The sequence below is a fragment of the Papio anubis genome, chromosome 4 (genome assembly GCF_008728515.1).
Source record: "Papio anubis isolate 15944 chromosome 4, Panubis1.0, whole genome shotgun sequence".
NCBI classification, from domain to species: domain Eukaryota; kingdom Metazoa; phylum Chordata; class Mammalia; order Primates; family Cercopithecidae; genus Papio; species Papio anubis.
In genome coordinates this window covers 104,943,919-104,957,390 of record NC_044979.1, presented here as the reverse complement: position 1 = coordinate 104,957,390, position 13,472 = coordinate 104,943,919, and the positions used below count along the sequence as shown (strand labels likewise).

The window sequence follows — 13,472 nt, the reverse complement described above, 5'->3', positions numbered from 1 at the left end:
GAGAGTTGATGGTGCTCAGCCTAGCACTGGCACTGTCCTAGGGTCTAGATGAATTCTAGCTTGGACAGAATCTGCATCTCATGCCTCTCGGTTCTCTCTCGGAACGTCATTCTGGAATCCTGTGATCTTCGCTCCCTGGAGAAAGTCAAAATAAAGCAGGGAGGGAAATAATTTGACCTAATGAAAAGGGAAGTAGACATGTTAAGATACAATAGTCATAAAAACTGTATTAAAGATCAGACAACTGTGCCAGGCACTTTACATGTAATACCCTGACCTTCCTTCTCCATGACTCACAGCTCTCCTTCTCACTGGTCAGCACCAGAGCCCGGAGGACAGAGACATCACAGGCCAATAGGTAGACACTGCTATTAGCCCCGTTTTACAGATGAAGAAGCTGAGGTTTATAGACATTAAATAACTTGCCCAAGGTCACACATCACTACGAATAAGCAATGGCAAGATATAAACTTCACTGACTGGCATTAAGCCCAAGACTTAAATTGTTCTCCTCTTGTATCTCCTATGGAATTCTCCACCTACCCTCTGTGGCTTATGCAGGAAAACAACTGAAAAACAGCAGAAAAACAGAAGAATCACAATAACTGTGGGAGGGATTTAATTTCAGCTCTGCTAATTATTCATATAACTTCAATGATGTCATTAACCATGTAAGACTCACTTTGTTTATCTCTAAAATGGTAATAAGGCTCCATGTCCTGTTATTGCCATATAACTGTATTTAAGCAATTCATGTGAAGATGCTTTGAACAAAAGCAAGCAAGGTCTTCTAGATGTGTCATGATTAAGGTGTTTTCTATACGAGGTGTTGTGGTATAGGAAAAAGCACATCAGCTGTGGCCTGGGCCAGGGTTTGAATCAGCCACGTTAGTGGAATCTTTCTGACTCTCAAGCCTCTCATCTATAAAAGGGGGATTCTGTAACCTGCTGGAGAGTGTAGACGTGAGAAACCCACGTGTTGACGGAATCCCAGTGCAATGACCATCAGTGTATCTGACCCATGCAGGAGCTCCCCTTACCCGCAGGGGAAAGAGATGGAGCTGCTGAAGACACAGTAGATGAGGGGGTTGATGGCACTATTCAATGCTGGCAGGTTCTGAATGATCACAGAGGCATGGAAACGCTCCTGGGTGTCTGGAAGGAGCTTGAAATTGTCCAAAATGTCAAAGAGGAAGTATGGACTCCAACAGCAGATGAAGGCTGGGGGAGAAGAGAGCCATTAGCACCACAGCAGGTAACAGTTGAGGGGTCTCTTTTGGTTGGTCCTGACTGGACTTTTACCTGGGAGGTTCTTTGGGACCTGGAATTTCTCAGAAATATTGGGGTTGGATGCTGTTTAGAGCATTGATGTCACATTCACTTAAACACATACACACATACATATGGACACATCTTACAGACATGTTCCTAAAACTGAGCAAAGGTCGTAGAGCTTCTCTGTCCGTAAAGAAGGGTCAAATTTCTACTGCTGTGGATTCCTTATAGAAACCCCAGGAACAAGTGACTATGGCCATACCATCTCATCCAACACAGGGATCAGGAAAAAATAGCAAAATACTTTGAAGACTCTCTAGGCAAAGACAGAACAGGAAGCATTTTGACCACATAGTGACTACTGGTTTTAGGTTATGTCAGGGAGAAGGGGTGATCACAATATTTTCTAAGCACACACCAGTTTAATGACAGCGTTCTCAATTTTCTCTTTCACCTCTAAGTTGGCCTCTCCAGAAAACACCCACACTATACCCTTCTCTAAATCCATTGGCATGTATGAGAGCCCAATTTTGGCTCCAAATTCTTAAAAGAAATGGATGAAAGGTGGGGATTCAGAGTGTGATGGCTAGTTTTGAGACTACTTGACTGGGCTGCGGAGTGCTCAGATGTTTGGTTAAACACTATTCTGGATACGTATGAAGACGTTTCTGGATGACTGTAACATTTGAACTGGTAGAGTAAGAAAAGCAGATTGCCCTCCCCTGTTCATGGGCCGTGTCCAATCTGTTGAAGGCCTTAGTCATAGAAAAAGGTTGAGTAAAAGAAGATTCACTCTGTTTGCCTGTCTTCAAGCTAGGAAATTGGTCTTCTGCCTTCACACTTGGAATCAAACTGAAATGTACACCATCCACTCTCCTGATTTTCAGACCTTTGGACTCAGACTTGGACTGGCACCTACACCATTGGTTTTCCTGGGTCTCCAGCTTCCAACTGCGCAGCTTGGGAATTCTCAGCCTCAGTAATTACCTGGGCCAATCCCTTCTAATAAACCTCTCTCTCTCATTATCATCTGGAGAGCACAGACTACGACACAGAGCTAAACACTCATGAGTTGACTGGAAATACATACATCTCTCATCTTCTTTTTTTTTTTTTTTTTTTTGAGACGGAGTCTCGCTCTGTAGCCCAGGCTGGAGTGCAGTGGCCGGATCTCAGCTCACTGCAAGCTCCGCCTCCCGGGTTCAAGCCATTCTCCGGCCTCAGCCTCCAGAGGAGCTGGGACTACAGGCGCCCGCCACCTCGCCCGGCTAGTTTTTTGTATTTCTTAGTAGAGACGGGGTTTCACCGTGTTAGCCAGGATGGTCTCGATCTCCTGACCTCGTGATCCGCCCGTCTCGGCCTCCCAAAGTGCTGGGATTACAGGCTTGAGCCACCGCGCCCGGCCAACATCTCTCATCTTCTTGCCATAACTTCTCCACTCTCCTTCTCCCACTTTCTCATCCATAGATTTTTTTCTCAGAGTAGAAGTTTGGCTTCCTTGGCTGTCTGCATGCAGGGACAAGCTTTCCACCATAACTCTAATGCGGATTCTGTAACTTGTTGGGGGAATTTTAGAATGATAAACTGACTCATGGTTCCCCTCTCGACCCCAGACCTTGGCAATGTATTAAAGTAGAGCAATTCAAACACAAAGCCCACTAAGTGTTCTGGATCCTGGTTAATTAACCCAAACACTGGCCCTGAACAGTATCTGGGGCACTAAGCAGGGCAAATGGCCTTGTGAGCTTGTGTGTCTGCCTGTGTGTATATGTGGGGTTGGAGGATTCTGGTTGTCACAGGGATACCAGTTCTCTGGCATGGTACAGGCAGCCCAGCCAGCGAAGATTTGTATCTACTTTGAATACCCATTCATGTAGAAGAGAAACTTCTGTATAGTTATCCCAGTCTAGAAACTTGACTTTGTTTTACACATAAACACAGATTAAATGAATACCGAAACTTGTAGAAATGCAATTCTGTTGTAAATGGAGGAAACATTACTTTGTTTAATTCAAAATTTTACAAGGATTTTTTCTTTTTGCCAGCTCAGAAAATCAAGTCACTGACAACAATACTGCTTACATTTTTTTATGTCTCCATGAAAATACACCTGTACTGGTTTTCATTGTAGCTGTTATTATGTCAAGGTGTAGGTGTGACTACTTCATTATTCTTCTAGTGTAGCTGTGCTTATGCTTTTACACATTAAAATTGGTATAAATTTTAATTAATTAAAAAAATAGTATTATTTTATTTTAGACTATTTTCTTATTCCTCCTTTGTATTATTTTTTGGCAATATATTAACGTTTTAATTATCATGGTAGGTAGTATAAGTAGGCATTTTATTTCAAGATGGGAAAGGGACATTACAAAGCGTTTACTATAGAAAGTGCCCTTTTGGTCTGATAGGGCTGTCGACATTTGCTGACCCTCTAGTAGGTGTCTCTGCTTGCTGACTGAAGGGATCCCACATGGCCTTGGTGTATGGCTGCTGATGACAAAGGGCTATGTTGGCTCTGGGACATACTTGTAAACATAACATTTTCCAACTCAACATCCAGGGAATGTGCATGTGTCGTTCTGACTATCTGAGAAGACAGAGGAGTCTTTGATCTGCTTCAGAAGCCTCTGACAAAGTTTTTGAGCCCCGGTGGGTTGTATATGTTTTATCCCAGTTCCGCCTGCAATGCTGTTTTGTGCCTACGTCCTGCTAGCTGAGTCATGCTGTGTGTGGTCTGTTTGGCATTTTGCAGTTGCATTTTAGAAAGGTGAGAAGACTGTTCTGGTGCTTTGACATGTAGCTAATGGGAGAGCTATGCTTCCTCGGAGCTTCCAAGAGCTGCCAGAGGGGCAAAGAGGGGATATGTAAGCTAAATAAAAAAGAAAATAGTACAAATCCCTTTCCTTCTTGCATATTTTCATTCATTCATTCATTCATTCAACAAATGTTAATTGAGCAGTGTGTAGGGGACCCTATTTTAGGTCTTGGTGATAACATAAGTAACACAAAAGCCAAAGTCATTGCCCTCATAGATTCACTACTCCAACAGGAGAGACAGACTATAAGAAAATCAGTCTATGTCCTATAGTGCCAGGCAGAACCGAGAACAAAAGTAAGACAGAGTAGACTAGAAAAAGGATATTAAAAAGACTTGTCAAGGAGCCCTCAGGGAGGTGGCATTGTTGGGGAACAAATGAGGTTAGGAAGTAAGTCAGATCACCACCAGAGAGCAGAGTATTTCAGACAGGAAATAGTGCAAAGTGACTTTATGAGTCTTAAGAGTAGAGAGAAAGGAAAAGGAAAGGGCAGAAGACAGGAGGGTGGAAGGGCAGGTAAGGTGCCATAAGGGAGAAATTTGTAGTGAACCTAACGTTAAATATTCAGAAAAGGTGGAAAGCCGCTTCTATCTTCTTTTTGCTTGTGAACTCCAGCCTTGGGGAAGAGAGTGTCTTCAAGGAAGTGACTGAGTTAGCAGGTGATGTGAGCATCCACTTCAGCTAGTTCCTAATCAGATTTTCTCCAAATTATTCAACCCATAGCCTTGGCAGGCAGCTGTATTCATAAGGAGAGCGATTAAGAACCAAATGTGAGCCCTTGAAGGAACCATGAATGGGCTGATGAGTTTCACACATTCCTTTCCAATCAGACCAATGTAGAAGTGCCCGTTGGCAAATTCCTTTCTGCCACCAGGTCCCAGGAGCAAGCTTGCTTTTGGGATGTTCATACCACTTTACAGTTCAAGGAGGGACATAGCTTACCAAGAATGATGACGATGCTATACTTGATAGCCTTGATTTTTGCCTTCGAGATGAGTCCTCGGTTGTAGCTGCTGCACAGTTTTCCATCTGTAGATACAAGAGGGGGATAGTAAGATGAAGTGTTCAAGATGTGACAGTTTCTGTTTCTGCCAACAGGAACATTAAAGGTTAGACTCCAGTTTTCACTTATATCCTGTGCATTTATGCCCAGATGGCCCTCCTTGGAAATTTTTAGATTAAAGATGGTTCTCGGCTGGTTTCTGGAGAATGCTCAGCTTATACCTTAATATTACATGCAAATGGTATGGAATGCTCAGACTGTCTCAACAGACTTGGTCAGATGGTCTGAACAGCTGTAGCTGAAATTCGACCATGTGACCATGCAGGAATTGAGGTCTTCCCTGAGGAGCACTACTCTCTGAGCCCTGGCTATGCTGAGACACCCATGCAACCACTTTAGCAACCTAGGCAAAGTTATTTTCTAAAATGATTGCCCCAGACAAATACATTTGTAAAAAAAGAAAAAAAACAAAAACAAAACCAAACAAAAAACACTCAAGAAAAGCTCAAAACAGGGGTATCAGAACTCTCCAAAACAGGAGCTTGGATATACATTTTGTTTTGTATGTGGCTGTTGTCTGATGGTGAACACTGAGGGGTGAATATAAGGATCTACTAGAATACAAGCTTGATGAGGACAGGGGCTTTGTTTTTGCACTCCTGTAGCCTATACACATATTCAGTGACTAACACAAATATGTTGAATGAATCAATAACCACCTCTCACTAGTCAAGCAGTGGCAAAACAAAGTGATAGGATAGGCTAGGCAGGATCCAGTGCAATAAGCCTTAGTTAAAGGAGTGATTACCTATAAATTTGGGAATAAAAATGTCAGATGTGCTGTCCCTTTCCTCATGGAAGAGTTTTTAGTGTCAGGGCTTCCACCAGCCCATATGCCACCTTTGTGAAATTTCGGAAAAGGGGCCCTTTCTCTGATAAGCACAGGCCTGCCTAGGGCACACACTCAGTGAGGGAAATAAGAAGAGGATGCCAGCCACACACACCTCTCAGCCAGGAGCCACCCAGTGAGGCTCAGTGGGCACAACCCTAGTGGTGGCCCTGGTCAGAGGCCCACTCAGGGCATCCAAAAAGTCACCTGGAGTAGGGCAGTTGTGCACTAGAAAGACAAACTGATGTGCTCCATTGTCTTCACTGCACTGCCCAGCTCTCACGTTCGAAATTTATTTTAATGCCCATGGAAACCAGTCAGATGTTTACCTTTGCAATATTCATTCAATCCCACCTCCAATCTGATCTAGCCCAACCCCCAAAGTATAGCACGTCTGCTAAGAGATAAGGACTGACTAGAAGGCCTGAAATATAGTACTTGTTCTCTAAGAATTTTCAATCCAGCATGAAAGATCACACACTCTCCATAAAACTGGTTGAGATGAGCGAGATGCTGCTATGGTTTGAATGACTCTGCCAAAACTCATGTGTAAATTTAATTGTCATTGTAACAGTATTGGGAGGTGGAGCCTTTGAGAGGTGATTAGGCCACTAGGGCTTGGCCCTCATGAATGAATTACTGCTATTATTGTGGAAGAGGGCTTCTGATGGTATGGATAAGTTTGGCTTAACTTTCTCTCTGTCTTGGGTGCTCACTTTCACCCTCTGTCTTCTGCCATGGGATGACCTTTGCCAGTTGCAAGTGCCCTGCTCTTGGATTTCCCAGCCTCTAGAACCATAAGCCAAATCAATCTCTTTTTAAATAAATTTCCCAGTCTGTGGTATTCTGTTATAGCAGCAGAAAATGGACTAAGACAGAAACCAACTGTGGACAGAGGAGAGACCCATCCTTCCACCACTGTGCTGGGGAGGCTGTGTGGGAGTTGCAGAGAGCATCAAGTGAACTCAAATGACATAAGAAGGATTCCAAGACAAAGGCGGGATGTGGCGTGGGATCAGGAGAGGTGGGAGGCAGAGAGTGAATATCCTCAGCCAAGACATGGAACAAGAAAACGTAGGATGCGTTTTAACCACAGTGAGTCATATTGCTTGGCTGTAACCTACAAATACGTGGGGTTTGAGAGTGGAGAAGAGAACTGAAGGCAAACTGGGGAGGCCTTGAATGTCTTTCTGAGGAGCTTGGGCTGAACTCCTGAGGCAGCCGCAGGCCACTGAAGTTTCTGAGTGGTTTTGCAGTGTGAACATTTACTCGTTGCAGAGGACAAATGATTTTCAAGAGTAACAGGAATAGGGGCTCTTTAGGTACAAAGAAAAAATGCTAATTATAATTAATTCATATTTCTTAAAGCATACCCTGTAAGGCCACTCCTAAATACCATCAGGGTCTTCAGATTCTTCTGTGCATTTCATGGGACCACGAAACCTCAGCCTTGTAAGAAAGCAAATGCTTCAGAACATTTAGAGCAGTGATTCTCCGCTGGAGTGATCTTGCTTTACAGGGAACTTTTGGCAATGTCTGGACACATTTTTAATCACCACGATTGTGTGTGAATGTGTGCTACTGGCATCTAGTGGGCAGAGACCAGGAATGTTGCTAAACATCCTTCAATGCACAGGGCAGCCCCCACAACAAAGAATTATCCAGTCCAAAATGCCAAAGGTGTCAAAGGTGAGAAACCTTGATTTCCAGGATGGGATCTTGGGAAGGACACAGGCTTTCAGATCAGACTGGAATGGATCCTCCATCTCTACCAATTACTAAAACTGTATAACCTTAGGCAAATTGCCTAAAGTTCCTGGCTTCAGTTCTCCCATTTAAAACTTGAGGTGTAGAACACCTAATTCAGAGTTCCTTTGAAGATTAACATAAAATAATATATTCAAGGAACCAAGCCTCATGATGGGATGTCAGATGTCTTATCAGTTGAGATGAATGCAGTTTTATCAGTATTTCAGGTGGAAGGTGAGCCATCTTTATGGAAGTGAATAGAAGGTATTACTACATTTGATTGTCTATTATATAAGGTTGTTATCTGTGTAAGAATTATGTACAGCAGAAAATGATCCAGGTGAGATTATACCCATGGGGGGCAAGTAAAGAAGACAGCAGACCAAATTATATTATTTCAAAGCATCCCTACTGGCTGTTCCTAGGCAACAGCTGGCTCCTAAACAGTATGGCTCTGAAGACTAAGTTGGTCTTTCAGAAAAGTTTTCGAGAATGACATTTGTGCTCTGAAATCCCTTTAAAATGGAAACCTGCAGTGCTTTCCACAGGGCAACTGGGTGACAATATAATCAACTACCTGCCCAGAGATCAGAGAAAAGCATCTTTAATCTGACCATTCCAGGAAATGCAAAGCCTCTAGCTTCTAAAGATGGCCCTTCAGAGAGAGCTGAGCTACAAAATGCCGGTAATTCTCCTTTATTGGGAGATAAAAGGATTATTTCTACTCAGGCCTTGGCGCTGAGCTGCAGTGAAAAACAGTTAAATTCAGCTGTCACTGTGCATTAATAATTTGGGTAGCCTGAAAGTGGCAGGTCCATTCGATTTGGGACTGGAAGAAGCACACTGATGTGGACTGTTTTAGTTCCAGAGTATATCCCTAATGGGGGCACATGCTGAAAATTTAGTCTCCAAATGGCCATTTCTGGCTCCTCATCTTCCCAAGACCACATGCCTCTTACAGAGCCACTGGGAACCCATTATTTATGCAGGCTGAGCACCTGAAGTGGGAGCAGTTGGCACCTTGGGATTCCAAATGGAAGCAGAATTGTTTCCTGGGAGGTGGTGGGGGGAATTCATCTTTGAACTTATAGTGAGTGCAGGTGATTTATTTAGAAACAAGGAAGTCTAACTGGAAATATTTTAAAATAAATATGCTTCCTATATTAGAAACTTTGTGTATGTTAGGTTGATTTTTAAAAACTTCAAAGTTTTTTAGCAGTTTTTCCTGATTTCTAAAATTTTTAAAACTTGAAATTCATTTTGAACAGTAACATTCTCTTTACTAATACAGCTTGAATATCCCCCTGAAATCATCAGTTCAGTATTTTAAGCACATTAGGTCTCATCTGCTTAGCTGCGGGACTGCGGTCCATTTCTTCCCAGGGGGTTTTGTCCCTCTAGTTTTTCTGAGAGACCCAAGGAGGTCTCTCAGATGTTCCAGGATCCACCCGGGCCACCACCTGTGCCTCTATGGTGACACTATCTGGATCCTGCTTTCTAAGCTCGCTGCAGCTGCCCTGGGTTGCCCCAGGTCACTTCACCCAGACCACCTCTTTGCCAAGGACTGCCTCTTGAGGGGCTCCGGCTGGGCACCAGATGCTTCCACAGCCACAGTCACTTCAAAGCAACATTGTGAGTCCTCTTCATTATTGCTCTTGACCCTGGGCAGTTGCTTTGCTCTTCTGTTCCCCTCTCAGGGCCTCAGTTCTGTCCCTGGGCTGTGGGTTATTCAGCACCACTGCTCTTCCCTGCGATACCTGCTGTCCAAGTTCTTCTGCCAGGAAGCAAGGGAATGGCCTCTCTCCTCTGTGCTGTGCTATTCCAGGGGCCTGCAGCAGACTCACTTGAACTCCCAAGAGTTTCAGCTTCTTTAGCCCCCCACACAGCGTTTTCCTCCCTAGATGCCGACAAGTGGCTAGAGTGGTTAGGTGGGAATGTTCTTCTGTGACCCAGAACTTACATTTCCCTTTGACCTTAAGACTCATTGTGCCTGACTCTGTATTCTCCAGAATGTTTTCACATTCAGGGATCTTATTGTCCCTTTCTAGTCATCTGAGGTACTCCCTCTCTCCCCATTAGCTGGACATGCTGCATATATCTGAACCTTCAAGTAGGAAAGCATTTTGAGTTCCTTTTCAGGAGGTTTTTAGCCCAGAGCCAACCGTAAATTATAGCTAGATATGAGATTTCACTAACCCACCAGATAGCCCTTTCTGTACCTCAGCACCTCAGCTCAGGCAGAAGCAGGAGCCCTGACAGCCTAAAATAATTATGCAAAGACAGATGAGCTGTTCACCAAACTCATTCCTGTTTCCTCAGGGCATACAACTAGACTACAATTCCCAGCTTGCCTTCCAGCAATGTGTAGTCATGTGACTAAGATCTGCCTAAGGGATGCTGGGAAGAGTCAATGTCTGCCATCCCCAAACCTGGCTCAGATACCTATCCTGAGCAGTCCTCCACTCTCTCTTCCCCCGCCCCTGCCTGCTGGAGGGAGGTGCTGAGGGGTACCTTAGCAGCCCTCTGTTAAGTGTGGCAGAATCTCCACCTGCTTGAATTTCTGAATGACTGTGTGGAACAATGCCTTTCCCTCTGGTCTTTATTGCCAACTGGATTTTAATTAAGACATAAACTTCTATGTGGTTAAGTCTACTGATATTTTGGGTTACACAGCTGCTAGTGTTTCTCTTACTAAAGTAGAGATTGGTACCTCATATGCGGTGCTGTCTTAATGAAAACCTGAAACATGTGGCATTGGATTCGTGGGCAGGCAGCAGATGGCAAGGAAACTGAGGTTTCCATTTGTCTATTGTGCCAGTACCGCACTCTGGCTTTATAATGCTTTCAATATTTGGTAAACCAAACTTTCTCTACCTTGTTTTGCATCTCTAGGAATGTCTAGGCTACTCATGGCTCTTGAATTTTCCATGTCTATTTTAAAATAGGCTTGTGAAGCTCAATAAAATGTTTCAATTCAATTTTGTTTGGAACTTTATTAACTTGTAGATCAGCTGGGGAGATTCAACGTCTTTATGATATTGAACCTTAGTATCCACGAACATGTCATAAGCGTCATTTATTTGTATCTTTATGTTTTTCCGGCACATCTTTTATTAAATGTAGTTAATTGTAGGGGAGTCATTTTATTCACAGTTACTGATGAAGAAGCTGATATGGACAGCAGTTAATGGGCTTCTCTTAAATTTTTTAAGATAGAAAGTGAATAGGACTCTAACCCAATTCCTAATCTGTAGCTTTTTTCCTTCACTCTAGTGTGCCTCATTTAATTAAAAACATGGAATTTGGATATAGCATGAATCATATCTGCCAAGCCATGATAGCTAGACATAGTTATAATGAGAAATTTGTCTGTTCCATGGGTATACCTGCCCAATCTCCTGCTCCCATGCAGTAGTAAATGTTCTAGTTTGCACAAGTAAATCCTCCCGGACATCAATAATATGCTCGTTTATGAAAGATAACATACAGGATTGGAAACCCCATCTCCTCCATGTCTTGCCTTCCACGCTTGTTTATGGGACAGTCTTTAGATAATTTATGATACAGTTCTTTTTCTTTTCCTTTCTGTCAGCGTTTGACTGGGAGAAAATAGACATATTTGTCAGCAAGAAGAGTGGTTCTCGCACTAAGGATGGCTTGAGTTTTTCAGCCAGTGTTTACAAAGTGAGCTTCTGTTCACACTAATCATGGCTAATGTCCCCTTGTTGATGAGCAATAATCCTGGCATGCAGACCCAGCTGGAGATCCCATTTACCTGCCAACTCCAGAGCTACTTGGCTATAATGACAGATGGGAAATCAACTGCGTTCCATTTATGAATAAGATATAGAGAGCATATAAGCTTTTGAGATTACCAGCTGCCCTCATTCCAGGATGAGGTCACTAACGGTAACTAAAAAATAGATATAATAGAGATATAAAACTATATTAAAGAACAAAAAGTGGCGGTAGCCATTTCCACCTTTGGGAGGGAGTAATGGCACACTCTGTATCAGTGGGAAACAGAGCTCTAAGTGGCTTTGTACGGTTTCAAGGACTGGAAGTCAGGGGAGCCCAAGAGTGCAAGGACTGGCATATGCAGTAGCAGGAGACATGGGAACTTTGGAGAGAACCAGGAACTTAGCCTCTCTGGGGGGAGGCATGCTGAGGAAGGTGGTGAGCAAGGGCGGTGCTGCTGTGGAGGGAACAGGAGAGCTGTAGGAGGTGAGACAGTGAGAGTGAGTGCTCAGAGGGACAAGCAGGGAGGAGCATGTCAGACCCACGGAATTGGCAGAAATCACACGACAGGGGTTTATACCAATCTGATTCGTCTGAAAGTACAGGAAGACCTCGGCTACCTCCACAAAATTGGTCTCCACATTGCCAGTCATGACTCAGCCTTTAGATTTTAAATATATCGAAACAAAACCTTCAGGAGATGAGGTAGGAATAGCTCTCTGAAGGCAGAGCTCTAGAGGGAGTGTCCTGGAAGGGAAGCTGCACACAAGACCCCGAGTTTGTGTTTTTAATTTTTAAAAAGTCTTGTCTTTATGTGTGCACTCAATATGTGTGTATTTGAATACCAGTTGTGTCACATGCTACCTGTGAAAACTTATTGCCATAGAAATATTTCTCCAATATAGTACATTAAGAAAAAGAAAGCAGTATGGTATCCCTTTTATAGATATGTGCACATATTTTTACTTAGCAGAATATATATGTGCATGTATAGATAGATGATAGCTAGAGAGAGAGGGAAATGGAAATTGCAATTATCTCTGAGTGGTCGAATTTTAGTTGATTTTTATTTTCTTCTATTTTTCACTTAGCCATATGTAAAAATTTTCTACAATTACCTAAATCATATAATTGAAACAATAGCCCTGTGGCCCTTTAGCCTGAGTAAACAGCCAATATTATCCTAGATGTATATATGTATATTCATTTTTTAAAACCATCAACTCAGCACCCGCAAACATATTTGCCATGCACTTCTCTGTATAAACGTCATGCTTAGACCCTCTAAGGCCCACTCAAAGCCATCGTCCATTCATCTCTCAACACCAACAGAGAAGACGGAGGGACAGACGGAGCAGCTCCTATCAGCCACTGCTAGGTCTTTTCCTTGTGTTCTTCCCTTTAACTCGTTTCCTGTTTGCTCCATTTCACCCATGGCCCATTGCCCATTTCCCATTTAACCCATGGGGGCTGGAATTAGCCCCAAGCTGAATGACTGGGTCTTCATAGGTTGAAAATTTCCAAGCAGCCTAAGCACATCTCTTGGTTACACTGGTCAGTCAGCGTGAAGGTCAGCCACCTATGACTCTGTGTCTCACTGGACCAGATTGTCAGACCTGGTTGAACATTAAAAACATCTGAAGAGCTTTTCCGAAATAATGATGTCCATGCCCCACTCCAGATGGAGTGAATCAGAATCTGTCAGGGAATGGTGTCTGGGTTTTAGTGCATTTTAAAAGCTCCCCAGGTAATTCTACTGTGTAGCCAGGGCCAAGACCCAAGGCCCTAGACTGTAAGTTGCCTATAGTCAGGAACCATGCTATTCATTCATTTGTCATTCCCAGTCCCTTGTACCACTCCTGACATGCAGAAGAACACAGAGGAATTGAACTGAATTCAGGTGGAGAACCCAGACTTACATATCTCTACTCATTCTTCTAGGGAAAAAGACACAGGTTATCAGTGCCCGATAATACGTGTGCATCCTCTTGGCGGCCTC

General features: G+C 43.3%; 1 protein-coding gene across 1 annotated transcript in view; it reads right to left on the bottom strand.

Moving 5' to 3' along the window:
* Positions 1–568: 568 nt before the first annotated feature.
* NPSR1 (neuropeptide S receptor 1) overlaps positions 569–13,472 on the bottom strand; it is a 63,852-nt gene continuing 50,948 nt past the window's right edge. The window contains exons 5-6 of the mRNA XM_031665864.1: positions 5,037–5,123; positions 569–1,221 (exon numbers count right to left, since the gene is read on the bottom strand). Coding sequence (XP_031521724.1) covers positions 1,037–1,221; positions 5,037–5,123 — 272 coding nt within the window. The 3' untranslated portion in view covers positions 569–1,036. The remainder of the gene's footprint in view (positions 1,222–5,036; positions 5,124–13,472) is intronic.